This window comes from Silurus meridionalis, chromosome 17 (genome assembly GCF_014805685.1).
Source record: "Silurus meridionalis isolate SWU-2019-XX chromosome 17, ASM1480568v1, whole genome shotgun sequence".
In the NCBI taxonomy this organism is placed as follows: Eukaryota; Metazoa; Chordata; class Actinopteri; order Siluriformes; family Siluridae; genus Silurus; species Silurus meridionalis.
In genome coordinates, this window is record NC_060900.1 from 28,538,666 (window position 1) to 28,554,205 (window position 15,540).

A 15,540-nucleotide genomic window follows, 5' to 3' on the forward strand; every position below is an offset into this window, starting at 1 on the left:
GGTCAGTAGACTTTTTTCACCTGTAAAGCAAATTCATTCACTATACGGACAAAGGTTTATGGACTATATGGTTTGTGGACTATACACCATAAGATTGCTATTTGCCTATATTTTAAAAAACCCACTCCACATTTAGACTCAATTTCCTGTTATAATGAGCTCCACTCTTCTAGGAAGAGGTTCCACACAATTTTGTGGAGATTCATTCAGGGTGTTAGTAAAGTTGGGTACTGATGTAGGTAATTTGAGGAGGCCTAAGGGTCAGGAGATCTTCCACTCCAACCCATGGAAAGCAGATCTTTGTGCTAGAACATGTTTGGGTCTATACGTCCAAGTGACAGAAAAATATCATGCTATTAAATGCATCCAAAGACTCTAACTTTGGAAGAACCACATGGCTGGAAAAATCCAAATACTTTTGGCCAGACAGTGTGTTTAAACCTGGGTATTTACTCCCATGCTTCACAGTGAACAGGGAATGTTTTGTGTAATATAAAATCATTATGGAGGTTCAGTTTCATGGTGTAAGACCTACAAAAATGTGGAAAAGTTCCTGGTGTTTTTTATTTCTTCAATATCTAATTGAACTGTATACACTGATATGTATTATATATGTAGGATGTATGTGAAATGTATGTGAAATGTGTGTGTGTGTGTGTGTGTGTGTGTGTGTGTGTGTGTAGGTAAATGGAAGACAGTGTTTGAAGTCAGAGACGGAGAGTTTACAACGTTTTCAGGAGAGCTGCTGTCCGTACCCACTCTCTACAGCTCCAACTATAATCTGGCCAACAGTTACATACAAGAATTCAAAGCCCAGGTCAGTTACACACACACACACACACACACACACACACACACACACACAAACACATTCAAACAAACACACAAATTTTATATCTCTCAGTTCCAAGCAAGACGTGTGTGTGTGTGTGTGTGTGTGTGTGTGTGTGTGTGTGTGTGTGTGTGTGAGAGAGTTATATATAAGTGTTAAACACAGGCACACACTCATCCTGCAGGTGGGAAAGTTCCCTCTCTCGGGGAAGAACAGTTTGTACATCATGCTGCCGCTGTCGGAGAGTGAAAATGGCTGAAGGACATGGAGGCAGCGCTGACTGAGAATAACATCCGAATGATGGTGAAGGAAATGTCCTCTATCGTCCCTACCATCTCTGAGGTCTTACTGCCCAAAGTGAAGCTCCTAGTGAACACTAATGTCTACCAGCTTCTCAAGAAACTAGGTCAGATATTTCATAATACATTCATATCACACACACACACACACACACACACACACACACACACAGACACTAAGCAGACTATATAAAATTTAATGCATATAATAAATAAATATATTTGATAAAGTTAAAGGTATTATTATGAGCATCCAGTTTATAAAACTAATACAGATTGTCCAGGCAGAGGAACTCTGGAAGGTGAGAAGATGCCTGAGGAATGGAGAAGGAGTGTGCTGGTACTGATCTTTAAGAATAAGGGAGATGTGCAGACCTGCAGTAACTACAGGGGAATTAAGTTGATCAGTCACACCATGAAGTTATGGGAAAGAGTAGTGGAAGCCAGGCTGAGAGAAGAGGTGACCATCTGTGAGCAGCAGTATGGTTTCATGCCGAGGAAGAGCACCACAGATGCCTTATTTGCTTTGAGAATGTTGATGGAGAAGTATAGAGAAGGTCAGAAGGAGTTGCATTGTGTGTTTGTGGATTTAGAGAAAGCGTACAACAGGGTGGAGAGAGAAGTTGTGGTATTGTATGAGGAAGTCTGGTGTGTCAGAGAAGTATGTGAGGGTGGTGTAGGACATGTATGAGGACAGTGTGACAGCAGTTAAGTGTGCAGTGGGAACGACAGACTGGTTCAAGGTGGAGGTTGGACTGCATCAAGGATCGGCTCTGAGCCCTTTCCTGTTTGCAGTGGTGATGGACAGGTTGAAGGACGAGTTCAGACAGGAGTCTCCCTGGACTATGATGTTTGTGGATGATATTGTGATTTGTGGTGAGAGTAGGGAGCAGGTGGAGAAGAGCCTGGAGAGGTGGAGGTACACGCTGGAGAGAAGGGGAATGAAAGTCAGTAGGAGTAAGACAGAGTACATGTGTGTGAATGAGAGGGAGGGCAGTGGAGGGGTGCGGTTGCAGGTAGAAGAGGAGGAGAAGGTGATGGAGTTCAGGTACCTGGGATCTGCTAATTTTCAGATTTCTTAAATTATGTTCATTATTTTATTATTATGTATAAATGCAGAATCTGTACAGAAAAATATTATTATTATTATTATTATTATTATTATTATAATTATCTTTCCCATTCAATGTATTTTTCTATCTATCTATCTATCTATCTATCTATCTATCTATCTATCTATCCATCCATCCATCCATCCATCCATCCATCCATCCATCCATCCCTTCAGTGCCACCAAGTTTATTTGATGACCCTAACCTGTGTGGAATGTTTGATCAGAGCAGCTCCGTTCCCCTGAATGAAGCTCGTCATCGTGCGTTCCTGTCCCTCACTGAGAAAGGAGTGGAAGCTGCGGCCGCCAGCAGCTTGTCATTTTCACGCTCCTTCAGCAGCTTCAGTGCCATGAGGCCTTTTATCCTGATCCTGTGGAACGAGGAGATCAGCATCCCGCTGTTCATAGGCAAAGTTCTTTATCCGGAGAAGTAAAACTAACACAGAGCTTTCGCTTGTTTCGTTAGCTGAGGATTTACACAACAAACGTGTATCATCTTCATCCTCATCTACTACTGCAATGCAATAAATTCTACCAATCTATCAAAGTGCCAGAGTTTCATTGCATCACAGTTTCTTTTATTAGTATTATTATTATCATTATTATTATTCATATATTTTTGAGATGCAGTTACAAAGACTGACCACACGGATGCAGTCACAGTACACATTCCATAAAGACAGTTTTTCAGGACACATGAGTGTTTGAAAAAGACTGGGGACCTAAAAAAAAACACCCCTGTTCAAACAAACAAACAAATAAATAAACAAATAAATAAAGATAGCGGTTATACAGCTACTTTGGATTATGTGATGTAACATTAAATGGAGCACATGACGCATATCGGCATGCAGCAATCATCTTATTCATCTTCATTTAATATATTTATATTTATAACGATTGGAAATAAACAAACATAACCTACATCGATTTTTTGCATATGTCACTGGCCACATCTACACGTAAACCAAAAGAAAATAATTTTGCAACATATTTTTTTCCTCAGACCAGTAGGAGGCGCTAGTGCGTCATGAGTTACGTCATACTGCTTACAAATAACATGAATAAAATGAATCTGTGGGCGGGGCCTGAATATTTACTGAATTCGCTCAGACACATGGAACACCCTGCATTAGTTTTTATCTCAGGAACTTCGCAAAGTAAAGACAGAAGGCTTGCAGAAAAAAATCCAGCTTGCATAATCTCCAGCATCGCTGGACTCTTGGTGGATGAAGTTTTCAGTAGACTATACGTAACATCATCATGCAGATCTTTTGAAATTTAAATGTACATTAAGAAGATAAACTTTAGACCTGAAAACAGAGTTTCTCACCGATGATCTGCACAAAATCCAGAGTTGTGGAGAGATGGAGATCTGGAAACCACAAACCAAGGGAATTTATTGGTGTCTGTACACTTCAGAGGCTGGAAAATTGATGGTGGAGCTCTGCAGGTGTTGTGTTTTTTGGTGGGCAAAGTCTTTGGTGGATCAGTCTGGTATGGGTTTTTACTGATTTATGAGTTGTTTAGATGTTTATGTAGTAGATGGATTCTTTTGACGTTTCTGGATTAGATTAAGATGCGGTCAGGTTCGTGTTACGAGTTCTTCAGATGCTGTTTGATTGATTATGGAGTTTGGCTGGTGGTAAAGTTCTCCAGATGCTCTTTAATTCATGTTGAGAGTTCTTCAAATGCTGTTGACTGATGATAAAGTTCTTTAGATGATTGATTTGATTTATTGTGGAGTTTTTAAGATACTGTTTGATGGGAGGTGGAGTTCTTTGGATGCTGTTGATTGGTGGTGGAGCTCTGCAGGGGTTGTGTTATTGGTGGGCAAAGCCTTTGGTGGTCAATCTGGTGTGGTTTTACTGGTTTGTGTTATTCTGTAGTAGATGCATTATTCTGAAGCTTCTAGGTTAGTTTAAGTGCTTAAGATTTTCAGGTGCAGCCAAATTAGTGTGGAGAATCTCCAGATGCTGTTTGATTGGTGGTGCAGTTCTCCAGATGCTGTTTGATTGGTGGTGCAGTTCTCCAGATGCTGTTTGATTGGTGGTGCAGTTCTCCAGATGCTGTTTGATTGGTGGTACAGTTCTCCAGATGCTGTTTGATTGGTGGTGGAGTTCTCCAGATGCTGTTTGATTGGTGGTGGAGTTCTCCAGATGCTGTTTGATTGGTGGTGCAGTTCTCCAGATGCTGTTTGATTGGTGGTGCAGTTCTCCAGATGCTATTTGATTGGTGGTGCAGTTCTCCAGATGCTGTTTGATTGGTGGTGCAGTTCTCCAGATGCTGTTTGATTGGTGGTGCAGTTCTCCAGATGCTGTTTGATTGGTGGTGCAGTTCTCCAGATGCTATTTGATTGGTGGTGCAGTTCTCCAGATGCTGTTTGATTGGTGGTGCAGTTCTCCAGATGCTGTTTGATTGGTGGTGGAGTTCTCCAGATGCTGTTTGATTGGTGGTGGAGTTCTCCAGATGCTATTTGATTGGTGGTGCAGTTCTCAAGATGCCGTTTGAATTTTGGTTGGGTTTTCAGATGCTGATTAATGTTAAACTTCAGCAGATGCTGGTTGATGGGTGGGTGTTTGAGTTCTCCAGATTCGTGGTTGAAATCTTTGATGGTTAGACTGTTTTCGGATCTTCTCTGTTTCATTTAACTTCTCACAGGCTATTTATTATTACTTGATGGTGATTCAGATCCTAGAGGATGTTTTTCTGGGTTCTTGAGCTGCATGAGATGAAGGAGCTGAGATATCTGTAGGTTGTTGTTCTGTGATTAGTCTCTTTGAAAATGTTTTAGTTGGTAGGTATGCTTATTAGTGAGTTTTCCTCGCCAACGTTTCAGCATTTTAACGTTTTAGATGTCAGTCTTTGATGTGTTTTTTGTTTCAGATCTTCAGAACTTCCGAGAAGGTCGGATGGTTTAAGTGCTAAGCAATTCAAATGCTGCACCACTGGAGGGCAGCAAAGATACATCATCATCATCCTCAACATTCATACGATAATATTTTATAACCTAGACACATTCTGAAGGTGACTCCATGGACACATCCAACATAGACCCACACACACACACACACACACACACACACACACACACACTCACGCACTCACGCATGCATGCACGCACACATACACACATACATACACACATACACAGACACACAGACATATTACACAACAAAGTTGTTCAGACAGACACAAACACAACAACATTCAGGATACAGCAGTGATCGACACAATAATAATCCTGATGAGGAGATTAAAGGTTCTCATGCGAGCTTATTCCAGGCTTGTGTGTGTGTGTGTGTGTGTGTGCGTGTCGCTTCACTCTCTACATCACAGACTATATGGAAGATGTGAGGAAATACTTTACAAAAACACCACACACTCTCTCTCTGTCTCTCACACACACACACACACACACACACACACACACACACACCAAAACGAAAAACACAAGGACAAAATTCCTGGGTTGTGCTTTGACTGATGTGCAAATTGTCCATGACACACACTGCAAGACAAACATTTGTGTGTGTGTGTGTGTGTGTGTGTGTGTGTGTGTGTGTGTGTGCGTGTGTGTAAATGACGTCAGCATGGTCATTTCTCCAGTCTTTCTCAGATACACGGATGTGACATCCAGACGCTGCATCATTATCCGTCTCATTGTCACAAGCGTATTTATTGCATCATGTCATTATTACTACTACTCTTCTGTGTGTGTGTGTGTGTGTGTGTGTGTGTGTGTGTGTGTGTGTGTGTGTGTGTGTGTTTTAGTCGCTGCTTGGCGCCCCCTGCTGCGTGAGCGTGTGCCAATACTCCACTTTCTTTCCTTTGTATTTGAGACACTCGAACCAGTGCTTCAGTCGCTCTCCTTTAGCATTGATTCCCAATTCAACTCCTCCTGAGAAAGAAAGAAAGAAAGAAAGAAAGAAAGAAAGAAAGAAAGAAAGAAAGAAAGAAAGAAAGAAAGAAAGAAAGAAAGAAAGAAAGAAAGAAAAGAGGTGATCAATGTTAGAACATAGAGAAAGAGAGATAGAGAGCGAGAGAGAGAGACAGAGAGAGAGAGAGATTGTTTAGTCGTGTTTCATTTCATCATCGTGTGTGCTGTTTGGGCGCTGAGAAGAACTACACAGTAAAAACCTCCTCACATACACACATACACTCACACACACACATACTCACACACAACACACACACACACACACATACATACACACACACACACACTCACACACACACACACTCACAAACACACATACACTCACACACTCTCTCTCTCATACACACATACACTCTCACACACACACATACATACACACACACATACACACACACATACTCACACACAAACACACACATACACTCACACACTCTCTCTCTCTCATACACACATACACTCTCACACACACAAACACACACACACATACTCACACACTCTCACACACAAACACACACACACACTCACACACTCACATGAGAGTCATGAGTCATGACAAACACACTGCCACGAGAAACATCAGAGAGAATAACAAAGAGATAAAATTTAAGAGAACAAAACAGTTTATATGTATAGAGTGATGATGATGATGATGGTGGTGGTGATGATAGTGATGTTGATGATGATGATGATAATGGTAATGATGAAGGTGATGATGGTGGTGAAATATAATGAAGGTGATTGTGTTGGTAATGATGTTGATGATGCTGGTGACGAAGAAGATTATGATGGTGATGATGATGATGGTGGTGATGATGATGATGATGGTGGTGATGATGATGTTGTTGGTGATGATGATGATGTTGATGGTGATGATGGTCATGATGGTGATAATGTTGCTGGTGGTGAGGATGGTGGTGATTATTATGATGATGAAGGTAATAATGATGATTATGATGGTGTTGATGATGATGGTGGTGATGAAGATTATGATGGTAATGATAATGATGGTGGTGATGATGATGATCATGGTCGTGATGATGATGATGTTGGTGATGAAGGAGATTATGATGGTAATAATTGGGATGATGATGGTGATTGTGACGATGATGATGGTGGTGATGATGATGATGATTGTGGTGATGATGCTGATCTTTTTTCTGTTTATTTATCTGGTTGATGTGCTCATCATTAAAAGACTGACATTTGTTTTGTCGCTTTTCATTTTATCTGTCCATCATTCTTAGATAATTCCAGCTTCCAGCTCTTACAGTTCCGACAACACACACACACACACACACACACACACACACACACACACACTTCAGCCTTTCTCTTTTACGGGTTACATTACCGGGACTATCATAACAACATGATCACACTAAGTTCTGGATTCTGACTGGTCAGAAGCTCTTCCCTCATCAATAATAATTTATCGTTTCTATGGTAACAAATGCTTCATTTTACATGCCATGCTGCTGGTTTTCTGAAGGCAGAAGATCGTAGAAAAATATTATTTGTTTAAAAGAACAGAAACTTCACTGCCTTCAGTTATTTTTGAGCTTCTGTATTCTGTAGTAAAAGAAGGACCAGTCTACTGACATGGGTTTTTTATGTTGTCAAAAAGATATTGCACATGTGTGTGCAAACAAATCTATCTAATTAATTCAGTTCAGTTATATTTGTGTAGCGTTTAGAAGTGTTGAGGTTAAGTGATGACACCTACGTACAGAACTGTTCATGAAAACTGTGTTCCTGAGCACATTGTAGCAGACTGTTAATATTAATTACAGTCCAAATCCATCCTCAATGTTCTTGAGTCACTCAGGAACTTCATGACCCTCAGTACAGGTAGTCACTGAGTTACGGTGGAGATGCGGTCTGATGACCCCATCGTATGAAGTTGAGACATGGCCTAGCCTACCCAGGAGTCCCAAAGATTGGTGATCATTATGGGGTAGTCGACTGTAAATTATTAATAATTTAACAAATTACAGTATCATTTACCAAAATAGAGCAATTTACAGTACTGTAATGTATCAAATATACAGTTTATATGTAATGTGACAGAGGGCACGTGGACAAGCACCGGTTACGTGAGTGGAGGGCGGAGTCAGACGTGCTCTGTTTTAGTGTCCGGCAATGGCGGTAAAAAGGAAAGAAACAAGAGTTAAAACTGGGCTTTAAAACACAGAAAAAATTACTAACAGCGAGACAACTGAACTCCATCGTAAGGCGTCTCACAAGGCAGGAGATGCGAACATCCTGGCAGTGTCCCAACATGTCATACCCCATTACACTGCTACGTTTTCCTGAACTTAAAATTATTTAGCAATTTTGTCGAATCGCTATCGTCATCATAAGATCAAAAAATCGCAAGTCGAACAATCTTATCTCAGGGACTACCTGTAGTTCTGAGTCATATAAAAGATTTGTTCAAAATGAAGAAATCGAAATGAAATCTACAAGTCTACACTCAGGAGGACTATCAGTTTCTGTTCCCAGCCTTCTGACTGTTTGGGACAGTTTTAACTCTTTTTTTATGACTCTTCTCAGTTACACTGTGGTCTGTTTGAGAATCTTCTGCTTTTGGATTCTGATCTTCTTCCCTACACCAGTTACTTGTTTCACACAATACTGTGACACAGTTATAATATCACAATATGTCATTCCTCAGATTACTTAAATTCCTCACCGATGAAATCATTGCTCATTCCTAGATCATAATCCCACACAGAAATTTCCAGAGTCTTCTTAGCCAGCTGCTCGTGAGGAACCTCGTAGAAAAATTCCTGCAAGAGAAAAGAATGAATCGGGAACTGTATAATCAGAAAAGAAAATATCGAATAATTCCACAGATCACATCATCTAAAAAATTTCCTCAAAATTAATCATCTGAAATGAGTGTGTGGTGTTGAAGTGTGTGGTGTTTGGTTGTGAGGTGTGTGGTTGTGATGATTCTGTGGTGTTGAAGTGTGTGGTGTGTGGCTGTGATGAGTGTGTGGTTGTAATGAGTGTGTGGTGTTAGATTGTGTGGTGGTAATGAGTGTGTGGTGTTGCAGTGTGTGGTGTGTGGTTGTGATGAGTGTGTGGTTGCATAAAATGTGTGGTGTTGGATTGTGTGGTTGTGATGAGTGTGTGTTGAATTGTGTGGTTGTGATGAGTGTGTGGTGTTGGATTGTGTGGTTGTGATGAGTGTGTGTGTTGAATTGTGTGGTTGTGCTGAGTGTGTGGTGTTAAATTGTGTAGTGTGGGGTTGTAATGAGTGTGTGGTGTTGGATTGTAAAGAGTGTGTGGTGTTGAATTGTAAAGAGAGTGTGGTGTTGGATTGTGTGGTTGTGATTAGTGTGTGGTGTTGAATTGTGTGGTGTGTGGTTGTGATGAGTGTGTGGTTGTGATGAGTGTGTGGTTGTATAGAGTGTGTGGTGTTGAATTGTGTGGTTGTAATGAGTGTGTGGTGTTGAAGTGTGGTGTGTGGTTGTGATGAGTGTGTGGTTGTAATGAGTATGTGGTGTTGGATTGTGTGGTTGTAATGAGAGTGTGGTGTTGGATTGTGGTTGTAGTGTTGGATTGTGTGGTTGTGATGAGTGTGTGGTGTTGAATTGTAAAGAGTGTGGTGTTGGATTGTGATAAGTGTGTGGTGTTTGATTGTGTGGTTGTGATTAGTGTGTAGTGTTGAATTGTGTGGTTGCGATGAGTGTGTGGTGTTGAATTGTGTGGTTGTGATAAGTGTGTGGTGTTGGATTGTGTGGTTGTGGTGAGTGTGTGGTGTTGAATTGTGTGGTTGTGATGAGTGTGTGGTGTTGGATTGTGGGGTTGTGATGAGTGTGTGGTGTTAGATTGTGCGGTTGTGATGAGTGTGTGGTGTTGGATTGTGTGGTTGTGATGAGTGTGTGGTGTTGAATTGTGTGGTTGTGATGAGTGTGGTGTTGAATTGTGTAGTGTGTGGTTGTAATGAGTGTGTGGTTTTGGATTGTAAAGAGTGGGTGGTGTTGGATTGTAATGAGAGTGTGGTGTTGGATTGTAATGAGTGTGTGGTGTTGGATTGTGGTTGTGATTAGTGTGTGGTGTTAAATTGTGTGGTTGTAATGAGTGTGTGTGTTGGATTGTGTGGTTGTGGTGAGGGTATGGTGTTGGATTGTGTGGTTGTGATGAGTGTGGTGTTTGGTTGTGTAGTGTGGTTGTAATGAGTGTGGTGTTGGATTGTAAAGAGTGTGTGGTGTTGGATTGTAATAAGTGTGTGGTGTTGGATTGTGTGGTTGTGATTAGTGTGTAGTGTTGAATTGTGTGGTTATGATGAGTGTGTGGTGTTGAATGTGTGGTTGTGATGAGTGTGTGGTGTTGGATTGTGTGGTGTCGTTGTGATGAGTGTGTGGTGTTGAAGTGTGGTGTGTGGCTGTGATGAGTGTGTGGTTGTAATGAGTGTGTGGTGTTGAAGTGTGTGGTTGTGATTAGTGTGTGTGGTTGTATTGAGTGTGTGGTGTTGAATTGTGTGGTTGTAATGAGTGTGTGGTTGTGATGAGTGTGTGGTTGTAATAAGTGTGTGGTGTTGGATTGTGTGGTTGTGATTAGTGTGTAGTGTTGAATTGTGTGGTTGTGATGAGTGTGTGTTGGATTGTGTGGTGTGTGGTTGTGATGAGTGTGTGGTGTTGAAGTGTGTGGTATGTGGCTGTGATGAGTCTGTGGTTGTAATGAGTGTGTGGTGTTGGATTGTGTGGTGTGGTTGTGATGAGTGTGTGGTGTTGAAGTGTGTGGTATGTGGCTGTGATGAGTCTGTGGTTGTAATGAGTGTGTGGTGTTGGATTGTGTGGTTGTAATGAGTGTGTGGTGTTGAAGTGTGGTTGTGATGAGTGTGTGGTGTTGGATTGTGGTTGTGATTAGTCTGTAGTGTTGAATTGTGTGGTTATGATGAGTGTGTGGTGTTGAATTGTGTGGTTGTGATGAGTGTGTGTTGGATTGTGTGGTTGTAATGAGTGTGTGGTGTTGGATTGTGTGGTTGTGGTGAGGGTATGGTGTTGGATTGTATGGCTGTGATGAGAGTGTGGTGTTTGGTTGTGTAGTGTATGGTTGTAATGAGTGTGTGGTGTTGAATTGTAAAGAGTGCATGGTGTTGGATTGTAATAAGTGTGTGGTGTTGGATTTTGTGGTTGTGATTCGTGTGTAGTGTTGAATTGTGTGGTTGTGATGAGTGTGTGTTGGATTGTGTGGTGTGTGGTTGTGATGAGTGTGTGGTGTTGAATTGTGTGGTTGTGATAAGTGTGTGGTGTTGGATTGTGTGGTTGTGATGAGTGTGTAGTGTTGGATTGTGTGGTTGTGATGAGAGTGTGATGAGTGTGTGGTGTTAGATTGTGTGGTTGTGATGAGTGTGTGGTGTTGGATTGTGTGGTTGTGATGAGTGTGTGGTGTTGAATTGTGTGGTTGTGCTGAGTGTGTGGTGTTAAATTGTGTAGTGTGTGGTTGTAATGAGTGTGGTGTTGGATTGTAAAGAGTGTGTGGTGTTGAATTGTAAAGAGAGTGTGGTGTTGGATTGTGTGGTTGTGATTAGTGTGTGGTTGTATTGAGTGTGTGGTGTTGGATTGTGTGGTTGTGGTGAGGGTATGGTGTTGGATTGTGGTTGTGATAAGTGTGGTGTTTGATTGTGTAGTGTGTGGTTGTAATGAGTGTGTGGTGTTGGATTGTAATGAGTGTGTGTTGGATTGTAATAAATGTGTGGTGTTCGACTGTAATAAGTGTGTGGTGTTGGATTGTGTGGTTGTGATGAGTGTGTGGTGCTGGATTGTGTGGATGTGATGCGTGTGTGGTGTTGGATTGTGTGGTTGTGATGAGTGTGTGGTGTTGGATTGTGTGGTTGTGATGAGTGTGTGGTGTTGAATGTGTGGTTGTGATGAGTGTGCAGTGTTAAATTGTAGTGTGTGGTTGAAAAAGTGTGTGGTGTTGGATTGTAATGAGTGTGTGGTGTTGGATTGTAAAGAGTGTGTGGTGTTGGATTGTAAAGAGTATGTGGTGTTGGATTGTGTGGTTGTGATTAGTGTGTGGTGTTGGATTGTGTGGTTGTGATGAGTGTGTGGTGTTTGGTTGTGTAGTGTGTGGTTGTAATAAGTGTGTGGTGTTGAATTGTGTGGTTGTGATGAGTGAGTGGTGTTGGATTGTGTGTTTGTGATGAGTGTGTGGTGTTGAATTGTGTGGTTGTGGTGAGGGTATGGTGTTGGATTGTGTGGTTGTGATGAGTGTGTAGTGTTAGATTGTGTAGTGTGTGGTTCTAATGAGTGTGTGGTGTTTGATTGTAAAGAGTGTGTGGTGTTAGATTGTAATAAGATGTGGTGTTGGATTGTGTGGTTGTGATGAGTGTGTGGTGTTGAATTGTGTGGTTGTGATGAGTGTGTAGTGTTAAAATGTGTAGTGTGTGGTTGTAATCCGTGTGTGGTGTTGGATTGTAAAGAGTGTGTGGTGTTGGATTGTAATGAGTGTTTGGTGTTGGATTGTAAAGAGTGTGGTGTTGGATTGTAATGAGTGTGTGGTGTTTGATTGTGTGGTTGTGATAAGTGTGTGTTGTTGAATTGTGTGGTTGTGATGAGTGTGTGGTGTTGGATTGTGTGGTTGTGATGAGTGTGTGGTGTTGGAGTATGTGGTTATGGTGTTGGATTATGTGGTTGTAATGAGTGTGTGGTGTTAGATTGTGTGGTTGTAATGAGTGTGGTGTTGGATTGTGTGGTTGTGATGAGTGTGTGGTGTTGGAGTGTGTGGTTATGGTGTTGGATTATGTGGTTGTAATGAGTGTGTGGTGTTTGGTTTGTGTGGTTGTAATGACTGTGTGGTGTTAGATTGTGTGGTTGTAATGAGTGTGTGGTGTTGGATTATCTGGTTGTAATGAGTGTGTGGTGTTGGATTATGTGGTTGTAATGAGTGTGTGGTGTTAGATTGTGTGGTTGTAATATGTGTGTGGTGTTGGAGTGTGTGGTGTTAGATTATGTGGTTGTGATATATGTGTGGTTGTGGTGTTGGATTGTGTGGTTGTGATTAGTGTGTGGTTTCGGATTGTGTGGTTTTGGATTGTGTGGTTGTGGTGTTGAATTGTGTGGTTGTGATGAGTGTGTAGTGTTGAATTGTGTGGTTGTGATAAGTGTGTGGTGTTGGATTGTGTGGTTGTGATGAGTGTGTAGTGTTGGATTGTGTGGTTGTGATGAGAGTGTGATGAGTGTGTGGTGTTAGATTGTGGTTGTGATGAGTGTGGTGTTGGATTGTGTGGTTGTGATGAGTGTGTGGTGTTGAATTGTGTGGTTGTGATGAGTGTGTGGTGTTGGATTGTGTGGTTGTGATGAGTGTGTGGTGTTGGATTGTGGTTGTGATGAGTGTGGTGTTAAATTGTGTAGTGTGTGGTTGTAATGAGTGTGGTGTTGGATTGTAAAGAGTGTGTGGTGTTGAATTGTAAAGAGAGTGTGGTGTTGGATTGTGTGGTTGTGATTAGTGTGTGGTGTTGAATTGTGTGGTTGTATTGAGTGTGTGGTGTTGGATTGTGTGGTTGTGGTGAGGTATGGTGTTGGATTGTGTGGTTGTGATAAGTGTGTGGTGTTTGATTGTGTAGTGTGTGGTTGTAATGAGTGTGTGGTGTTGGATTGTAAAGAGTGTGTGGTGTTGGATTGTAATAAATGTGTGGTGTTCGACTGTAATAAGTGTGTGGTGTTGGATTGTGTGGTTGTGATGAGTGTGGTGCTGGATTGTGTGGATGTGATGAGTGTGTGGTGTTGGATTGTGTGGTTGTGATGAGTGTGGTGTTGGATTGTGGTTGTGATGAGTGTGTGGTGTTGAATGTGTGGTTGTGATGAGTGTGTAGTGTTAAATTGTGTAGTGTGTGGTTGAAAAAGTGTGTGGTGTTGGATTGTAATGAGTGTGTGGTGTTGGATTGTAAAGAGTGTGTGGTGTTGGATTGTAAAGAGTATGTGGTGTTGGATTGTGTGGTTGTGATTAGTGTGGTGTTGGATTGTGTGGTTGTGATGAGTGTGTGGTGTTTGGTTGTGTAGTGTGTGGTTGTAATAAGTGTGTGGTGTTGAATTGTGGTTGTGATGAGTGAGTGGTGTTGGATTGTGTGTTTGTGATGAGTGTGTGGTGTTGAATGTGTGGTTGTGGTGAGGGTATGGTGTTGGATTGTGTGGTTGTGATGAGTGTGTAGTGTTAGATTGTGTAGTGTGTGGTTCTAATGAGTGTGTGGTGTTGGATTGTAAAGAGTGTGTGGTGTTAGATTGTAATAAGATGTGGTGTTGGATTGTGTGGTTGTGATGAGTGTGTGGTGTAGAATTGTGTGGTTGTGATGAGTGTAGTGTTAAAATGTGTAGTGTGTGGTTGTAATGCGTGTGTGGTGTTGGATTGTAAAGAGTGTGTGGTGTTGGATTGTAATGAGTGTTTGGTGTTGGATTGTAAAGAGTGTGGTGTTGGATTGTAATGATTGTGTGGTGTTTGATTGTGTGGTTGTGATAAGTGTGTGTTGTTGAATTGTGTGGTTGTGATGAGTGTGTGGTGTTGGATTGTGTGGTTGTGATGAGTGTGGTGTTGGAGTATGTGGTTATGGTGTTTGGATTATGTGGTTGTAATGAGTGTGTGGTGTTAGATTGTGGTTGTAATAAGTGTGTGGTGTTGGATTGTGTGGTTGTGATGAGTGTGTGGTGTTGGAGTGTGTGGTTATGGTGTTTGGATTATGTGGTTGTAATGAGTGTGTGGTGTTGGTTTGTGTGGTTGTAATGACTGTGTGGTGTTAGATTGTGTGGCTGTAATGAGTGTGTGGTGTTGGATTATCTGGTTGTAATGAGTGTGTGGTGTTGGATTATGTGGTTGTAATGAGTGTGTGGTGTTAGATTGTGTGGTTGTAATATGTGTGTGGTGTTGGAGTGTGTGGTGTTGGATTATGTGGTTGTGATATATGTGGTTGTGGTGTTGGATTGTGTGGTTATGGTGTTGGATTGTGTGGTTGTGATTAGTGTGTGGTGTTGGATTGTGGTGTTGGATTGTGTGGTTGTGGTGTTGGATTGTGTGGTTGTGATGAGTGTGTAGTGTTGGAGTTTGTGGTGTTAGATTGTGTGGTTGTAATGAGTGTGTGGTTTTGGAGTGTGTGGTGTTGGATTATGTGGTTGTGATAAATGTGTGGTTGTGGTGTTGGATTGTGGTTGTGGTGTTGGATTGTGTGGTTGTGATGACTGTCTGGTCTTGTATTGTGTGGTGTTGTATTGTGTGGTTGTGGTGTTGGATTGTATAGTTGTGGTGTTGGATTGTGTGGTTATAATGAGTGTGTGGTGTTGGATTGTGTGGTGTTGGAGTATGTGGTTATAGTGTTTGGTTTGTGTGGTGTTGGATTGTGTGGTGTTGGAGTATG

General features: G+C 41.6%; 2 protein-coding genes across 2 annotated transcripts in view; one reads left to right on the top strand and one right to left on the bottom strand.

The window, feature by feature from the left end:
• The window catches only part of serping1 (serpin peptidase inhibitor, clade G (C1 inhibitor), member 1), a 10,618-nt gene extending 7,834 nt beyond the window's left edge, over positions 1-2,784 (top strand). Inside the window, 5 exon segments of the mRNA XM_046870534.1 lie at position 1; positions 684-817; positions 1,017-1,083; positions 1,086-1,238; positions 2,420-2,784. The exon segment at position 1 is cut by the window's left edge and continues 203 nt beyond it. Of these exon segments, the coding sequence (XP_046726490.1) occupies position 1; positions 684-817; positions 1,017-1,083; positions 1,086-1,238; positions 2,420-2,676 (612 nt within the window). The 3' untranslated portion in view covers positions 2,677-2,784.
• Positions 2,785-5,951: 3,167 nt separating this feature from the next.
• Positions 5,952-15,540, bottom strand: part of doc2d (double C2-like domains, delta) — a 33,054-nt gene continuing 23,465 nt past the window's right edge. The window contains exons 10-11 of the mRNA XM_046870542.1: positions 8,875-8,971; positions 5,952-6,143 (exon numbers count right to left, since the gene is read on the bottom strand). Of these exons, the coding sequence (XP_046726498.1) occupies positions 6,013-6,143; positions 8,875-8,971 (228 nt within the window). The 3' untranslated portion in view covers positions 5,952-6,012. The remainder of the gene's footprint in view (positions 6,144-8,874; positions 8,972-15,540) is intronic.